Raw genomic sequence first — 17,612 nt, forward strand, 5'->3', positions numbered from 1 at the left:
TATATGTCTTCTTTCTGGTTTCTAATGTACATGTATAATTATTTTTTTAACAATCTCAAGTTTTCAATGCGAGAAGAAGCGAGTTTCTGTCTGTGTTGTAGATAGGAGAAAAAAATCAGTATACTATAAAAAGGCAAGATATTTTGTCCCAACAATTATCTTTCTTTATGCACAAAAAAATAATTATCTTTTTTAGGCATCTTTCTTTGCACGTGCTATAAAGCTTATTGTTTTTGCATGAACATCTACAACATCTACCTGCAGTTAGATGACTCAAAAAAATCTTGACATATTTACACGATGGAAATTGTTGACACTGCAAAATGTGTTCTCCTTTTCACATTAGAATTTCCGACCCGTAGGAGGAAAATTACATTTTTGTTTTCGAAATATGTATTTGGCAACCCTGTGCCCGATTGCAAAACTGCTACACACATCCAACGCACGTCCTTCCCGACCGACCTCCCCCGATTTCTTTCCTTTCCCGCACGCCTTCCCGATTTTCAGGCAAAAATAATGCTTTGACTAGGATTTGATCTCTGGTCTACAAGTAATCAACAAAGGGAGCTAACCACCTCACCTATGACACTCATTGTTGAATAAGCTAAGGGAAATGCTCTTTTTGACATGTTTTTGCCTTTAATATGTTAGCACTGAAAAACTTTTTGTTTCACCTATCAAACCTGGCACATAAACTTTTCCCGTGGTAAATTCTCCATCACCACCACGATAAATGATGCACCACCAACATGATAACTTTTGTATACCACGCGGTACATTATGTGTAAGTAGCATGGTCATAAGCACTGAAGGCGTGATAACTTTGGCGAAAGCATCGTGGTAACTTTGATCATTGAGAATAAATTTGTTGAACCCGCCCCCCGGTAATTTCTGTAAATAGCACGATAACATTCACGCCATAGACCTGATAATTTAGATACAAACATCATGGTAACTTTAACCATTGGGGAAGACAAATGTGAAAAGATACCCGATAATTTATGTGTAAATAGATGGTAATATACGCAGCGCACATCTGATAACTGAGGTAGAAACACCATGGTAACTTTGACCGTAGGGATTTTTTTTTTTGAAAAGATACTCCGGTATCTTCTGTGTAAATAGCACGGTAGTATACCTCCCTCCCCTAGCATTTTTATGCGTAAATAGCATGAAAACATATGCACTGCGATAACTAAACACCATGATAAGTTTTTGACCCGTGGGGGGGGGGGGGGATTTGCTGAAACATACCCTGATAAGTTTTGTGTAAATAGCATGATATTTTAAGCACTACGGGCTTGATAGGTTACCTAGAATCACCATGATAACTTTTTGTCCCGGGAAAAAGTTGTTCAAAACATCCCCAATAATTTTTGTCTAAATAACATGATAATATAAGCACCGCATAACCGATAACTTGCAATATAAACATGATGGTAATTTTTTTACCAAAGGAAAATAAGTTGTTTAAAACATACACTCGCCTCGCGCGTGGGCCTCTTGGATAAACACAACACATGGCGTGCCAAAGGAAAGTCACATAATGTTTAGTGTCATGAGGGGCACACGTGCTATAGGCGTGATAAGTTATGCAAAAACATCGTGATAATTTTTGACCTATGAAAAAAGCTCTACCGAAACACACCCAGGTTTTTAGGTGCAAGTACCATGATAATATACGAACTGTAGACCCGGTAACTCATGTACAATCCCCCATGATAACTTTGACCGGGGGGAGGTTGATGTACATATACCCAGATAACTTATGTGTAAGTACCACGGTATTTTACACATCGAAGACCTTATAACTTGTGTACAAAACACAGTGGTAACTTTGAAGGGGTGTAGTTGTTGAAGCATAGTACCTGGTACATTCTATGTAAATAGCACGGTAAGTTACGCAACAGAGGCTTGATAACTTGCCTACGAATACCATGGTAACTTTGTCCTGAGGAGAAACCATGTGGTAAACGTGAAGAAGTGACAGTTTTCTCGAGGGTGAGTGCGCGAGATGTGCGGGAGAAGCAGGTTTCTCGGGCGAGCCTGCAGGGTCGTTTGGGAGGAGGCGAGGTCAAAGGACGAGGGATCGTATGGTACTTTAAAATGAAAGAAGTAGAGGTGTGGCAGTTTTGCTTATATGGCACACGTGTGCCAAATATCACAGTCCTTTTGTTTTATCTGTAGACTGTAAGAGCATCTACAACCGGACCCCCCTTATCTGCCCCAAACGCCCGGGCGGGTTGCTCGGTCACTGACCGGATACGAAATTGCCAGCCAACCGCGGCATGCAAATCCGGCCCAAACACCCGTACTGACCAGCACTCCCCATACGAAAGCGCCCGCCACGTAGGACTGACAGCAAAGACGTGCGTCAATTTGCCCATATCTACCCCCTCCCCCCCAATCCTCGCCCGACCAGCCCTCTCCTCTTCTCTTTTGGCCTTGTCCGCACAGCCGTCACCGGAGTTCCGCCATCATCATTGCTCCACCGTCATTCCCAACCAGGGTTTTGCCACCGGAGGCCCCAACCCACACCGCCGCCGACCGTGCTGCTACCAGTCAAGGTCACCGCCACCATACGCCGCCTCAGTACGTCCCACTCACCCGTATATACACCTCACGCTCTACGTATGAAATGTTCAAGCCAGTTTTTTTTTGTCATTACTTTCAGGTCACCGCAAACGTAGAGGGTCTGGATTAGACAATTCCGGTTGTAGATGCACTAAGGAATCCAAGGATGATTGAGTCATGACTACACGAGCTAGATGATGTGATGGCGGGGGACTTGAATTAGCCCGGGCCTGTGACGATGGCGACGGTCCATATGATGCTTTGGGTCTTGGGAGTATCCAGGGCATACAGAACCATCGCGGAAACATAGGCCAAAAATGTGGAGAGAACGAAACTACAACTGCACGAAAGCACGGGGAAGGGGGAACGAAAAGGTCACCACGATCTTTTACATGTACTAGCACTGAGCGGCGAGCAGGCGGAGCAGCCACCACTCGTACACAGAGTCACACACCCACTTGATCAGGGCGAGAGTGGAGAAACGTCAACCCCGTCCCCATCCGGCTGCTTGACTCCCGCCCGTTGCCCGCTTGCCCCCCGAACAGCGCCGCCGGCGGTCGAGCATGGCGACGAGCGTGACGGGATCGCCGGTTCCTTCTCCACGGGAGGTACTGTACGCGGTCGCGGCCGCGGCCATCGCGTGGTGCGCCGTGCGGGCGCTGGAGTGGGCGTGGTGGAGGCCCCGCCGCCTGGACCGGGCGCTGCGGTCGCAGGGCCTCCGCGGCACGGCGTACCGGCCGGTGGCCGGCGACGTGCAGCTGAGCCAGCGGCTCAACAAGGAGGCGAGGTCCCGGACCATGCCGCAGGGCTGCCACGACGTCGTGCCGCGGGCGATGCCGCTCCTCCACCAGGCCGCCAAGGAGCACGGTACGTGCTTCTTTACCTTCGAAACTTCTCTGGTCTCGTCACACGCTCGTCTTTGACTGGATTCATTTTGTTTGGGGTGCACGATGGTATTTAAGAGTTCAACTCAACTGTACTGCAAGCTCGCGTAACCGAATTAGAACAGCCAGAATTGCAGAGTACCTGGACATGCACGTGTAGATGATGTTTCTCTAAACACTTTTATATCTTATTAGCATTTTCTAGGTTCATATGAATTTGTTATGAATTTTTAAAGTAATGGTCTAACTACTTTCACCAAACAAAAGGGCATTCTTGCGACCTAAAATGCTTTTTAGAGGCAAATTTGAGCATAGTGAAAAATTAGAGGTAAATTTAAGAGTGGATGCAAATTAAGCGCAAAAATGTAATTGTCTCAACTTTTTACACTGCACGAACATTTTGAAATGTGTGGTTAATATTTTTGAAGTTTTAAATAAAGTACAACTTGAAACACACACACACACACACACACACACACACACACACACACATATATATATATATATATATATATATATACATATACATATATCCAAAATTTAGGAAAAAAACTAAAAAAACCAAAACAAAAATAAAGTAATTTTTTCTCATGTGTGTCACATATACGAGGAGAGCAACCAACGCTAGTTTCCTTCTAGAGTACTTCGGCTGGAGCACCCCTATTTGAATTTTCTTTTTGAACAAATAGTACCCCTATTTGATGCACTGAGGTTGGGGCACATCTATTTCCCGCTAGTGGCAAGCACTTCTGAGTCTCACTCTCTAACGCTGTAACTGGGTCAGCCCAGTAAAACTGAAGCCACCTCATCGGCAAGCTATGTACTTCGTATCATGGAATCCAAACTCTTAGTTTTCAAACTAAATTATTATCTCTTTGAAGAACAATATTAGTTACAACTATTCATTACACGATACCATGACACTTATGTGTGGAACAAATGAGATAGTTTAATGTTCATGTATTTGTAAACAAAGATGTTCACGCATATAAGACAAATGCTCATGTACTTCTATAAAATGTATTGTGCACGAAAACAAGTGTTCATGTGTTGTAGAAAATGTTCACATATACAAAATTAATTTTTTTTCATGTTGAAAAGTAAAACGGCCACGTGTTAAAAAAAGTGTTCATGTAGCTTGTAAACAATAAAGTGAATTTGAAAAAGTTTGTTGTGTGTTTAAGAAAGAAAAAAATAAAATGCATATAAATATGCAAGGTAAACGATAAATAAAAATTAGTAAGTAAATGTTCATTATTTGGAAAAAAAATCACACATTTTAAATATGTCAGTGTATTTTTAAAACAAAAAAAATGAAAATAGGAACTTTTTTTGTTCAATGTGTATTTGAAAAATGTAACCAGGAATTTTTTAGCACTTATACATTAGTCTCCTGCACTCAACTAACGGATTGATGTACTCTCATATCCCCACTTAAAAAACAATAATCCTAGACGCACGGAGCAATACGGGCATCTCACCGGCATCTCAGCGCTAATCAATCTCTGCCCCCCCTATTTTCATGAAGGTGGGCCCCGCCTCACTCCTAATCTCCAATAAAAAACTGCCAACCAAGCACAGTCCGTAACTAAAAATGGAATTGTGCATCCTTACAAAAAAAATATGCTAACCAGCTTCCCAGTGGTTGCCCAAATCATTTGACAGGTAAAATGTCCTTCACCTGGCTTGGACCGGTGCCTAGAGTGACCATCACCAAGCCTGAGCTGGTGCGCGAAGTTCTGTCCAACAAGTCCGGCCACTCAGAGAAGCTCAACCTCGGCCGACTCCAGAGGATGCTTCACAACGGCGTGGGTGGCCACGAGGGCGAGAAGTGGGCAAAGCACAGGAGGATCATCAACCCCGCCTTCCATCTGGAAAAGCTCAAGGTGATCTTATCGCTCTGTCTCTGAACTAGCAGACTGGTTCAGGGCTTCAGGCTGTAACAAATTTCGTGTTAAACTTTCAGCGCATGCTGCCGGCTTTCGCCGCGTGTAGCACGGAGCTGGTATGCCGATGGGAAGGTTTAGCCGCAGGGGATGCCCCGTGCGAGGTGGATGTTTGGCCCGAGATGCAGAGCCTGACGGGAGACGTCATCTCCCGCGCCGCGTTCGGCAGCAGCTACCTCGAAGGAAGGAGGATCTTCCAGCTTCAGCGGGAGCAGATCGAGCTCGCCATGTTTGCCATGAGCAAGATGCACATTCCTGGTTACTTGTGTGTTCCCTGTCGATTGCTCGCTCCTTTGAGTCTATACTTCCTAATTTACATTTGCTCCAACAACTGCAGAGTGCAGACTGTACTGATGCATTTTTAATTTCGTGCAGGTTCTTGCCTACCAAAGCCAACCGAAGGATGAGGCAGATCGCCGCGGAGATCGGGAGGATCCTGAAAGGCATCATCGTCAAGAGGGAGAACGCCCTGAGAGCCGGCGAAGCCACGAGCGACGACCTTCTCGGGCTGCTGCTGGAGTCGAACATGGCGCACGGCAGGGGAGATGGCATCACGACCGACGACGTGGTCGGGGAGTGCAAGCTGTTCTACTTTGCTGGCATGGAGACCACGGCGGTGCTGCTCACGTGGACGATGGTCGTGCTCTGCATGCACCCGGAGTGGCAGGACCGTGCTAGGGAGGAGGTCACGCAGGTCTTCTCCGCCGGCACTACTCCAGATTACGATGGCTTAGGGCGCCTGAAAACCGTAAGTAGCAGCACCATCTTCGTCTTACCATGGTGCTAATGCTGCCTGCATCCCGTAAGCTGTGATCGCATTTGCAGGTGACCATGGTGCTTTACGAGGTGCTGCGGTTGTACACGCCGCTGACGGCGCTCCAGCGCAAGACGTGCAAGCCGATGGACCTCGGGGGCGTCAGGTACCCGGCGGGCGTGGTTCTCATGCTGCCGCTGCTGTGCGTCCACCACGACAAGGAGGTCTGGGGCGCGGATGCCGACGAGTTCAGGCCCGAGAGGTTCGCCGAGGGGATCTCCAAGGCGTCGGCGGATGCGCCGGCGTTCTTCCCGTTCGGGTGGGGCCCGCGGACTTGCGTCGGCCAGAGCTTCGCGCTGCTCGAGGCCAAGATGGGGCTCGCCATGATCCTGCGGCGCTTCTCCTTGGAGCTCTCGCCGTCCTACGCGCACGCGCCCTTCCCCGTCGGCATGCTGCAGCCAGAGCACGGCGCGCAAATCAGGCTCAAGAGGCTCCACTGAGATGCATATTACAAAATCGATAGGCTGTTCATTGTCAAAAATAAATCGGATTAGTTAAAACACATCTATATTTCGTCTATATACATCCGTATGTGATAGTCTATTTGAAATCTTTAAAAAGACTTTTATTTAAAAAAACGGAGGGAGTATAACATTGATTTTACACGAAAATTCTTGTGGGTATTTTTTTAATACTTGATTGTGTTATTTAAATGTGCAATAGTTAGGGCACATATAACTGAACTGTGTGGTTTTAACTCGTACTACCACATCTAGGTTTTCGTTTGTTTGAATTATTTAAATCGCTTATCATATGATGTGGTTACTATCTTCGTCCGGGTTTATAGAACCGTTTAGCAACAAAGCCATGCGCTCTCTTATTAGGCCGCTTCCCTCGGTTGTCGTTCTATTTTTTTTTGAGCTACCTTGGTCCAGTGGATTCGGTCGGCCGGCCTATAATCCCGGACGGAGATAGTAACCTGTAACATCTTTTTTTTTTGCAACATCCCCTGTTTTCTGTAGATACAAAGGTCAATCAAAATAGATTTTTTTTGGAAAAAAGATTACCCTGGTCTCTGCATCTGGGCGATGCATGCGGCTATTTTATTGATTATTCACAAAGACCTTACAAAGTAGTATATCAGATGGTCTGAAACCATCATCTTAGCAACATCTGTCGCTACCTCTATCCATATAATGAAAGGGTGCCGATAGTACGAGCCTAATACCAAACAGACATCGCATAAATACCTAACATCTAAATCTAGAGGCCCCAACCAAGCCACATACTGGGTTTGGGGCACAAAACTGATCCGATGCACTCTCATGTATCGTCGCCGTCATCTTCCACCAATCCATTTTCAGAGCAAACTAACGCACCAACCTTGCCAGGCTTCTCTGCCATCGACGCCACCATGACGTCAGACAGCATCCTCCTCCTGCCTGAGTCCATCTCCAAATATCGAACGCCGAGTCTCCACAGCACCACGCCGCCGAGATCCGTCGCCAACATATGTAAGATGAAGCACCGCTCCACCAAAGAAGCCGTCCTCCGGTCCCTCGAGCCAGTGTGCACCTCCGAAAATGACGCCCCCAAGGGGGAAAGGACACCAGAGAGCCGTCATCATCCGACCTACTGGTCTAGAGTTTTCCCCGGAGGTAGGAGAGAGTGGCCTTGAACTTCTCCACGACGATGCCTTCAGGAAGGGAACGACGCAGACAGCGCCGCCCCCGCCGGCCTTGGCAATAGTTGATGGCAGGTTTTCACCCAGATCTATTCGAAGAACCTCCATCTCTCGTGCACGGACCGCCGCCATCCCTGTCGGGATCAGGACGATCCAGGCCGCCGCTGCCAGATCCCAACAACGAGAAGCCCCCATCCAGACCCGCCGGCTGAACCCGGGGAGGCCAAGCCCGCGCCCGCAGGACCAGATCCGCGCTGGATCCGTGCCCGCGCCGCCGCCCCGGAACCAACCCCACGCGCGCAGCCGCCATAGCCTGGTCGTCCGCCCGCATCGCCGTCTGGGCGCCGAGCCGCCCGACTCGTCTGCCCTGCATGAACGCCACTCCTCCGCCATGCCGCCGCATCTCGCGCTGCAGCCATGCGCTGGAAGGAGAGAGAGGCCCCGCCTCCACCGCCGCGCACCGGGCTTTTCCCGGCGGTTCTGACGACGGCGAGAGGAAGGGAGGTCGTAGGAGGCGGCCGCGGGATGTAGGTTAAGGGTTCCCCGACGCCGCCCGCGAGAGCGACGCGCCTCCTACGACCAGGCAGAGAAACAAAAATAAGTTGCATGATCACAAGAGTTTCTATACCTGCAAGCAAAAAGGAATCGTTAAGATAAACGGAATACAACACGCTTTCAACAGGCTGAAAGACAATTTCTATTCTTGTTGCATGCTACTTTTGCCGTATTCTCCTGTAATGGCCGTATGGTTACGCTAATGAAACCAGGAATCTTTTGCTAATGTCAAAATTAATTATTTGTATAATTACAGTACAATTTCGCATGTAATCTCTCTGTTGAACACCTCAGCGTCACGACCGGCGCCATTCATGTCAGGCGCTGCCTAGAGCTAGAACTTGGCATATAGCAGGCGTTGGAAGTCGCTGAGGATCGCGGCCTCCGTACAGATGACGACGTGCACGCTGCCGGCGCCCTGCCCGCCGTCCATCAGGTAGACGAACCCGGCGCGCTCTGCCTCGGCGCGCAGCATCGCCAGCGGCTTCCCCCACCCGAAGTCCGCGTCGTACACCGGCATGCCCAGCCAGCTGATTACCCTCAGCTCCGTCTCCGCCATGCGGCCCGGCGCTGGCTTGCTGTCCGCCTCCGCGGTCAGCTCGAAGTAGTCGATCGCCGAGCGCACCAGCTCGTCGTCCATCCGGCGGACGGCGCCCCTGATGCGGCTGGCCGTGGAGGCGAGGCCATCCGAGGAGGCGACGTCCCGGACCTGGCCCGCGGCGCCCAGCCAGATGATCCCGTTGCCGAAGTAGCCTGCAGGGAGCGGCGGCCTCAGGCTGCGCCGGACGCTGGCCGGGAAGGTGAGGCGGGTCGTGGCTTCCGGCGGCAGCCTGCGCGCGACGCACACGCACCGCCACACGTGGGCGCTCACGGCGCAGAACGTGCTGACGCGCCCACCGTCGCCGCTGATGCACGCACTCTTGAGAGCGGCGACCTGGTCCTTGGAGATGTCGAAAGCCTCGCTGACGACGGGCCCCGCCGACGGCTCGGTGGAGAGGTTCAGCTTGGGGCAGAAGACGGTGAGCGCGTCCGGGTGGACGAAGGGCGGGGAGCGCGCGCGGAGGAGGGTGCGGTCGTGGAACTGGGGCTCTAGCGCCGCCACTGCCGCGTCATCGTCCCGGGAGAAGGCGGACCAAGTCTGGAAGAAGTGGAAGGCGCTGATGGCGTCGGCGGCGACGTGGTGCAGCGCGGTCCCTAGTGCCACCCCGCCGCACTTCAAGAAGCTGACCTGGACGGCGCACATGACGGGAGGCGAGTAATCGTCGACGCGGGGAACAAAGAGCCTCCTTAGCTCCGGCGACGGCTTGAAGGTGCTGAAGTCGTCGACGGCGAGGTCCGAGCGCGCGACGACAAAGAGCACGCCCTGACCGGCGCAGTCTATGACCAACCTGCCGTCACGGCTGCCGACGCCGAGACGGCCGGCCAGGGGGTAGAAGGCCACCAGAGCCTTGGCCATCGCCGCCTTGAGCCTCGCCACGTCAAAGAAGTCGCCGGACTCGGAGCGGTAGAAGTAGACGGTGGGGGTGTGGCCTCTGTTGACGAGCATGAGGTCGAGCGGGGAGAGCCAGAGGCCGTGCCTAGGCGTCTGCTCGCTGGGTGCCACCATGCACGACTCCACCACCTTCACCTCCTGCACCACGGCACCACTTCTCCTTTTCTTTTCCTTTGATAGCACCGCACCCATTTTAATTTCTCCTGCTGATTGAGCTGAGGTGAGGTCGAGCGAAGAGGAGATGTGGAGCTTCTTCCCTTTTGTAGTCTACTAGGAACAGCGCACACAGTCCAGTGATCACTTCCATTAATCAAAGGATTAGCCAGCCCATGGAGTGCAGTATCGAGCTTCAAATTCCTGAAGTTCTTGCAAAGAGAATCCGATGCTCGATCGAAATATTTCTAGAGAAAGGAGCATCGCTTGCTTGCCGGAGAATCAGATGCTCGAATTGAATGCTAGTAATGGAACTAAAGCAGGGGTATCCTCTGCAATTGCAAGAAGAGGGTCCATTGACTATCATGATATATACAAGAAATGCTTATTATTACAGCAATTTTTTTCTGGGAACAAAACGAAATTATATAGCCAATTTGGGCCAGTCAATTTGTTGCCCGTTGATTCTCGCTATGAGATTCGTGCTATGTAATTTTTTTCCTGGGCTGTTCTATGAGCTGGTTTGGGCTATTTGTTTGGGTTAGTCGAATTGCTATTGGACTGAAGCCCATTACCTGTACCTCTCAGCCCCCTTTTTTCCCTTTGTTTTTTTCTTTCTGTTTTCTTTTTGTTTTTGTGTGTTTCTCCTTTTCTTTTTCATTATTAGTTGGTTTTTTGGTAATTTTTATTATATGTTCGGTGAGTATAAATGTATACACACAAATACTATGCAATATGTGCAAAGTTAAATTATTATATGATTGTATTTGCATACTACAAAAGTGTAATTTCAGTGCAAAGTTGTGTGCAAGACTTTTTAATTTTTTTCAATATCTTTATTCTTAAAGAGTAATAATACCTATGGCACAAATTCATTGTTTCTTATACAACTTACTTTATTATTTTAATTTTGATTTAGCTATTATTTTGTTTTATTCCTTCTTTAAGGGTAATATCCATGCCACTAATTCGTTCATTCTTAAAAATAATTATTTTTGTAAAAAAATTCACTATTATTTGCTTATTCTTGCATATTTTTGAAAAAAAACCCGTAACTTTTGTGTATATCATGTGCACATTTTGTCATTGTTTGTTTTAGTTATCTTTTCATTTCCTTTATTCTTAAAGTGCAATACCAATGCCACCAATTCATTCATCCTTAGAAAAACTCATTATTTGGATTTTTAGTTTTTATTTTATTTCTTTCTTCCTAAAGGATAATACTCGCAACTGGGCGATGATGACCTTCTGATCATACCCGGCACGCATGCGAGTGTCCTCGAGGTCGAACCCAACCACCTCGTAGTTGTCCTCACTTAGAAACCGCTCAAACATGGTGATGATGCGGTTCACCGACCATGGCTCGTTGGTGTACACCACTGTGAGGCCGGTGGTGCTGTAGGACCTCATGGTGAACTGTGCGTATGTCTTTACGAATATTTCAACTTGTTTTGACTTTCTGGCCAACTTATTATGGTTGTGTGTGCAACTTTCTAGTACTACATGGTGGAGGATGAGAACAAAGGGGACCACCGCCTCACTGACATGGCTCAAAGCAAAAAAAAAGTGCAACTTCTGCTTATTTCTCAACCAACACTAGCATTGGTTGTTAGGAACTCCTACTATTCCAGAAAAAAAGTGAGCCATCATATCACTTTCTGTGCAACTCTAACTACTGCAGTTGCCAATAAATGTGACTATGAATGAATCAACTTGTGCATACCTTCTCTAGCCAACTTTGTATAACCATGTGTGCAACGTTCCGGTACAACTTCAACATGTGCTAGTTCTATGACCATTTTTAGTATGACTGTGTGCACAATAAACATGCTTGTATTTTGCTGAGGAGAGTGTGGTCACCTCGACCACCCACTTTAATTTCTCCAAGGAGAGAGTGCTGCCTTGACCGTCATCTTGGATCAAGCCCCCGATGACCAACGCCTCTTGCCGACTTGTGGGCCTATGTGCGTCGCCCCGGTCAGATGCCACCTGACGTCCCAAATGCAATGCAGGAGATTGTGTGGCCAGGAGGTCATGCGTTGGACACGCCTGAATTGTGTAGTTGCACGGATTAGAATTTGGAAAAAGAAAAATTACATGGGTTTTGCTTGTCACGTTGATGATCGGATGCTAAGGGAGGTGGACTCTATCACAAGCTCAACATTTTGTGAATGATATCGTAAATTTTGCATAGATGAAACTGGACAATATATTAACGATGGCCATATAATACTTTGGTTGTGAATATAATATAATATGTATAAAGGTTTATCCAAAAAATCAGTATAGGCGAGGGAGCTTTGAGTGGCACCAAATAGAATCAAAGGTACGTAATATTAATTCGGAAATACTAACGCCCACACGTGTGGGCGTTTGCATCTCGTCCACACGCATGGATCAACGTCGGTTTGAGTTTGCACGAATCTTGGCATGTTTTGCCAGAGCTTTTATGCCACGTAGGATTGGGCTGGTGTGTGGCATTCATCCGGTCGCCCACACGTCCGTTTTCACACGCGAAGGTGCTGGTGTGTGGGTGTTTAGCAGTTCACCCACACACCAGTTTTCAACGCACGCAGAGGGGCTGGTGTGTGGGCGTTTATCAGTTCGCCCACACGCCCGTCTCCTCTCCCACACCCAAAGCTATCAGTTGCCATGTCTTTTGCAGGGTACATGGCAACTGCCCTAATATGCTTAAGCAGATAACAACTCTCTCTTTACCCAAACGTGTTATTTTACCATGTCTTTTTGTAGTGCTACATGGCAACTGCCTAGTGTTTAGTAGAGGCAACTCCTAAAGATACCACCGCGCCCACACGCCCGTCTCCTCTCCCACATCCAAAGCTGTCAATTGTCATGTGTTTTTGCAGGGTACCTGGCAACTGCCCCTAGTGTGCTTGTAAGCAGATGGTAACTCTCTCTTTACCCGAACATATTATTTTGCCATGTCTTTTTGTAGTGCTACATGGCAACTGTCTAGTGTTAGTAGGTGACAACTCCTAAGTTTTCAAATCATGGCAACTGTAGTAGACCAGACCACACATGGCAACAGCTGCATCTGGCACTTGACCTGAGATGGCAACTGTAGTTCAGCAACATGGCAACTGCAGTTAAACGAATATGGAAGAGGGTCCGGACCATGGCAACTGCGGGGACGCGTGGTAGCGTGCGGGACCATGAGGTAGGAGGCCTGACGTATGGGCGTGTGGGCGTTATCCATTTTGCCCACACGTAGCGTGTGGGAGGGATCGCGAGGCAAAAAAAGAGGCGTGTAGACATTACTTGTTTTGCCCACACATAGGCGTGTGGGCTGGTTCTCTTAGAGACCACACAAAACGTGTGGCCAAACCTCTTAACACCCACACATGTGGGCGTTATCGGCGTCCTAGTAAATTTTGAAATTTTATAGGGAAATGCGATGGTGTTTTTTTAAAGAAATTACAAAGATAATAAATGAAGGAAGTTACAAAACTGGGCCGTAGAGGAGATCGAGGGAGGCCGAATAAGCCCAAACTGGCTAACTCAAACTAGCTCATTATTGGCAATAAAGAAGGATTTTTTTCAAAAAAAATCCAATAAAAAAGGAATGTCTAAAAAAAAGCAATGAAATAGGAAACCGGCGTTTGCTCCTAAAAAAACGAAACCGACGTTATAACTCCAAATCCAAATCCAAATCAGATCGGAGGCCGGTGGGCCTCCATATATAGGAGTATACGAGATCAATCAATCATCAATCAAAAAGCAAGCAAGAAAAGTCGCCACGAAGGCACCAACGATGAAACCACGAAGCAAAAAAAGCGCGGCTTTGATGGATCCAGCGACGACGATGGCCCGGCCGCGCCAGAAGTCGCGGCAGTCCGGCTCTGGCCTGGCTCGTCCGCGCAAGAAGTCGCGGCAGTCCGGCTCTGCTCGTGTTGGGCAACCGAAACAGAGGGATGCACTCAAGGAGCAGATGTTACCTGCTAGAGGATATGAGTTGCCGGTGACCAAAAACCCGTCGGTGCAGTTCGATGTAGTAGGGCCGACGGGGCATCCTGGCTCCAGCAGCCTGGCAGCGCTCGCCGTCGGGCTCGCGAGGCGCCTTGCCGATGGGAGCGCGGACGACAACCTAGTCTTCTCGCCGCTGTCCATCTACACCGCTCTGGCGCTCCTGGCCGCGGGCGCCCGGGATGCCACACTGGACGAGATCCTCGGCGTGCTCGGCGCACGGTCGCGCAGCGAGCTCGAGAACTTCGTGTCACACATGGCGGCGGACGCACTCCAAGACAGGTCCGCCTCGGGCGGCCCCTGCATAGCATTCGCGTGTGGCATCTGGAGCGACCTGACGCGGCGTCTGAAGCCGGCCTTCCGTGAGGCCGTCGTGGGCACGTACAAGGCCGAGGCCAGCACCGTCGACTTCCGCGGCGCTCCGGAGGCGGCACGGAAGCAGATCAACGCGTGGGCGGCTCAGGTGACGAGGAACCTCATCGACTCGGTCCTCCCGGCGGGGTCGATAAGCCGGGCGACCCAGGTCGTGCTCGGCAACGCCATGTACTTCAAGGGCAAGTGGCAGGACCAGCCGTTCGACAAGAGGTACACCGCACACAAGCCCTTCCACCGGCTCGACCACAGCCAGGTCGACGTGCCCTTCATGCAGAGCTGGAAGTCACAGTTCGTCGCCGTGCACGACGGGTTCAAGGTACTCATGCTCCAGTACAAGATGGCGGCGCCAAATTACCAGGAACAGGCGCCCTCTAACTCTGATCGTCGCGGGTATACGCAGTTCTCGATGTGCATCTTCCTCCCGGACGCCCACGATGGCCTGCTGGGGCTTCTGGACACGATAGCGTCCCGGCATGGGTTCCTGCAGGACCACCTGCCGCGGCAGCGGATCGCCCTCGGCGAGTTTCGGGTGCCAAAGTTCAAGCTGTCCTTCCACAGCAGCGTCGTCGCCATCCTCAAGAAGCTGGGGCTCGCGCTGCCATTCTGCCTGGAAGGCGACCTATCTGACATGGTGGAGGACGACGGCTCTGGCTTGCCGATTGTAGTGGAGGATGTCATCCACAAGGCCGTCGTCGAGGTAAATGAGGAAGGTACTGAAGCCGCCGCCGCTACTATGGTCAGGAAGGGTATTGGATGCGCACCAAGGGGGAGGAGGCCGCCGCCTCCAGAAGTGGATTTCATTGCCGATCATCCGTTTGCTTACTACATGGTGGAGGAGGCGACCGGCGCAGTTGTCTTTGCGGGGCATGTCCTCGACCCCTCCAAGGAGTAATAAATAGCTAGCTGTTGGGTTCAACGAATACATTCTATTTTCCTAATTTTGATTTCAGAACTGCTTTTTATACGAGCGCTACTTGTGCTATGATGAATTTATACGGATGAATATTTATCACCTCATGAAAATCTGCTTTGTGCTTTCTTGAAGTGTAATTGTTCGTGTGAGTTTTATTGGTTTGTTAAGCTGTTTAGCAACTAGTAATATTTTAGCTGAAATTACCATAGTTTCAGTTTTCTTTAGCTCTGTCCTCCTACAGATTTATGGTTCCTGTCCAGAGTCCAGATGCAGAATTTTTCGTGCGTAGCCGTAGCTGACTTGTGAGATTAACCAAAACAAAGAACTGCTCATAGAAACCTGCAAACGATCCTGGAAAATAGCAATGAGATGTGCAGTTTTTGTTTAGCCACTTCACATTTTATATTTTCAGTAGGCGGCTCGTGATTGTATTATTACTTGGTTGAGAGCAATTTTTCGCGTGAGATCCGGATTGTTTAGTAGAGTAATTACTTCCGCCTTTTTTTGGCGTAAATATTTTTTTTGCTTGAAGTGTGAGATCAGTTATGCAAGTGAGTTATAGTTCAACGATTTTGTCAGAACTGACGCCTGCAGGGGCAGCATGTGTGTCGTTAGAGTTTTCACCTGCTCATTTTTGTGAAGGTTCAGTCATTGATGTGTACGGATGTTTTTGTTGAGGTAGCACTGGGAGGGGGCCGTGTTCTTCTCCCAGGAATGTTTATGTTTCTTACACTTATTTTACGCTCGAGGCAATTACTGTTGTTTTCGTATGTGAGTGCACACAGATCATTTTTTTTTCTGCAGCTACTCGAACACAAAACCTTTTTTTTTCATTTTCATCTTTTGAGGCTGAAGATGAATGCAAGCTAATGACCATAAGCCTGAAACTCTAATTCCTGTTGAGACAAGCTACAGGCTTTTATGAATTGGTCAGGTCTGAAATTTTTAGTTGGGTAGACATAGCTATCTTCAGTTTTTTTTTCATCTTTCTTTCTTCGGTAGGTCTAAGCCGTTGTCTTTTTCGATCTTTCTTAAGTCTATATTAACTCAGTCTTTAAGTTTGCACCATTCTTCAGTCTATCAATCCTCAGAGTTTAGTTATCTATCAGTCTTTAGACCTTCAGTTTTATTTTCCTCTATGTTCTCACTCTGTGTTTTTCTTTGTTCCTCGGTCTACCAATTTTATTAAATTCTCTTCATTTATTTAGTTCATCATCAGTCAATCAAAAGTAATGTTTGTCCGTTTTACCTTGTGTTGACTTTCTTACCAACTTAGTATGGTTGTGTGTGCAACTTTATAGTACTACATGGTGGAGAATGAGAACAGAGGGGCGTGCAACACCACCACCTCGCTGGCTCAAAGGCAAAAAAAAATTATGCAACTTCTGCTTATTTCTCAGCCAACACTAGCAGTGGTTGTTTGAAACTCCTACTACTATTCCATACAAATACAACAAAAAGAGTGGGCCATCATACCACTCTCTGTGCAACTCTAACTACTGCAGTTGCCAACAAATGTGACTACGAATGAATCAGCTTGTGCATACCTTCTCTTGCCAACTTTGTATAACCATGGGTGGTGCATCTTTCCGGTACAACTTCAACATGTGCTAAATTATACGACCAACTTATTATGACTATGTGCACAATAAACATGCTTGTATGTCGCTGAGGAGAGTGTTGTCGCCTCGACCACCCACTTCAATTTCGCCAAGAGAGTACCACCTCGACTGTCAGTTTGGATTTTGCCGGGAAAGAGAGCGGCTGCTTCCAACTTCGTTTGGATTTCGCTGAAGCGAGCATCACCTCCATTGCCCGTGGATGGAGGGAGAGAAAAGAGGACGACCTCCGCGACATAAATATATTGGTGGAAACATATAGTGAGATTTGCTAACGAACATGTTGATGCTGCAAGGACCATATTTCATTATCCCTTCTCGGACTGAATCGTGGCTGGTGCATCCACCTCCCGCATCGAATGCTCATAGGACCACATGTGCCATCATAAACCTCTTTTTCTTTTAGTTATGTTTAATCAAGGTAGTAAAAAAATAGAGGGGAGGAAAACACGGCGGGGTACAATGTTCATATGATTGTGAGCAAATATGATTGCTTGGCTGGATTGACGCCGCCGCCACCATCTTTCACGATGCCTCCACCAAATCTGCCAAGCGCTGACATCTATCGAGTTGTGAAACCCTCGCCCTGAAATATACTGTTATATCGTAGTTGTCACTTTTAAAGGTTACATTGACCTTATCCATGCTACCTAATCGTCTGTTTGTTTCATGTACATGC

The 17,612-nt window shown here is 48.4% G+C and overlaps 3 protein-coding genes across 3 annotated transcripts; 2 read left to right on the top strand and 1 right to left on the bottom strand.

Moving 5' to 3' along the window:
- The first annotated feature begins 2,981 nt into the window (after positions 1–2,981).
- On the top strand, positions 2,982–6,809 carry LOC123125828 (cytochrome P450 72A11). The gene is made up of 5 exons (XM_044546276.1): positions 2,982–3,441; positions 5,124–5,344; positions 5,425–5,669; positions 5,780–6,152; positions 6,230–6,809. The coding sequence occupies exons 1-5, from the start codon at positions 3,138–3,140 to the stop codon at positions 6,656–6,658; spliced, it is 1,572 nt and encodes a 523-aa protein (XP_044402211.1). The 5' UTR covers positions 2,982–3,137; the 3' UTR covers positions 6,659–6,809.
- Positions 6,810–8,531: 1,722 nt separating this feature from the next.
- LOC123125829 (putrescine hydroxycinnamoyltransferase 1-like) lies at positions 8,532–10,259 on the bottom strand. The gene has a single exon (XM_044546277.1). The coding sequence runs from the start codon at positions 10,079–10,081 to the stop codon at positions 8,732–8,734; it is 1,350 nt and encodes a 449-aa protein (XP_044402212.1). The 5' UTR covers positions 10,082–10,259; the 3' UTR covers positions 8,532–8,731.
- Positions 10,260–13,768: 3,509 nt separating this feature from the next.
- On the top strand, positions 13,769–15,418 carry LOC123125830 (putative serpin-Z8). Its single transcript, XM_044546279.1, has one exon. The coding sequence runs from the start codon at positions 13,815–13,817 to the stop codon at positions 15,291–15,293; it is 1,479 nt and encodes a 492-aa protein (XP_044402214.1). The 5' UTR covers positions 13,769–13,814; the 3' UTR covers positions 15,294–15,418.
- Positions 15,419–17,612: the final 2,194 nt, after the last annotated feature.

Source organism: Triticum aestivum, chromosome 5D (genome assembly GCF_018294505.1).
Source record: "Triticum aestivum cultivar Chinese Spring chromosome 5D, IWGSC CS RefSeq v2.1, whole genome shotgun sequence".
In the NCBI taxonomy this organism is placed as follows: domain Eukaryota; kingdom Viridiplantae; phylum Streptophyta; class Magnoliopsida; order Poales; family Poaceae; genus Triticum; species Triticum aestivum.

Excerpts from the sequence above, each read along its gene's own strand:
- LOC123125828 (XM_044546276.1), top strand. The coding sequence starts at position 3,138 with ATGGCGACGAGCGTGACGGGATCGCCGGTTCCTTCTCCACGGGAGGTA. Across the intron at positions 3,442-5,123 it reads CCAGGCCGCCAAGGAGCACG|GTAAAATGTCCTTCACCTGG; the intron begins GTACGTGCTTCT and ends ATCATTTGACAG. Across the intron at positions 5,345-5,424 it reads TCCATCTGGAAAAGCTCAAG|CGCATGCTGCCGGCTTTCGC; the intron begins GTGATCTTATCG and ends TTAAACTTTCAG.
- LOC123125829 (XM_044546277.1), bottom strand. The coding sequence starts at position 10,081 with ATGGGTGCGGTGCTATCAAAGGAAAAGAAAAGGAGAAGTGGTGCCGTG.
- LOC123125830 (XM_044546279.1), top strand. The coding sequence starts at position 13,815 with ATGAAACCACGAAGCAAAAAAAGCGCGGCTTTGATGGATCCAGCGACG.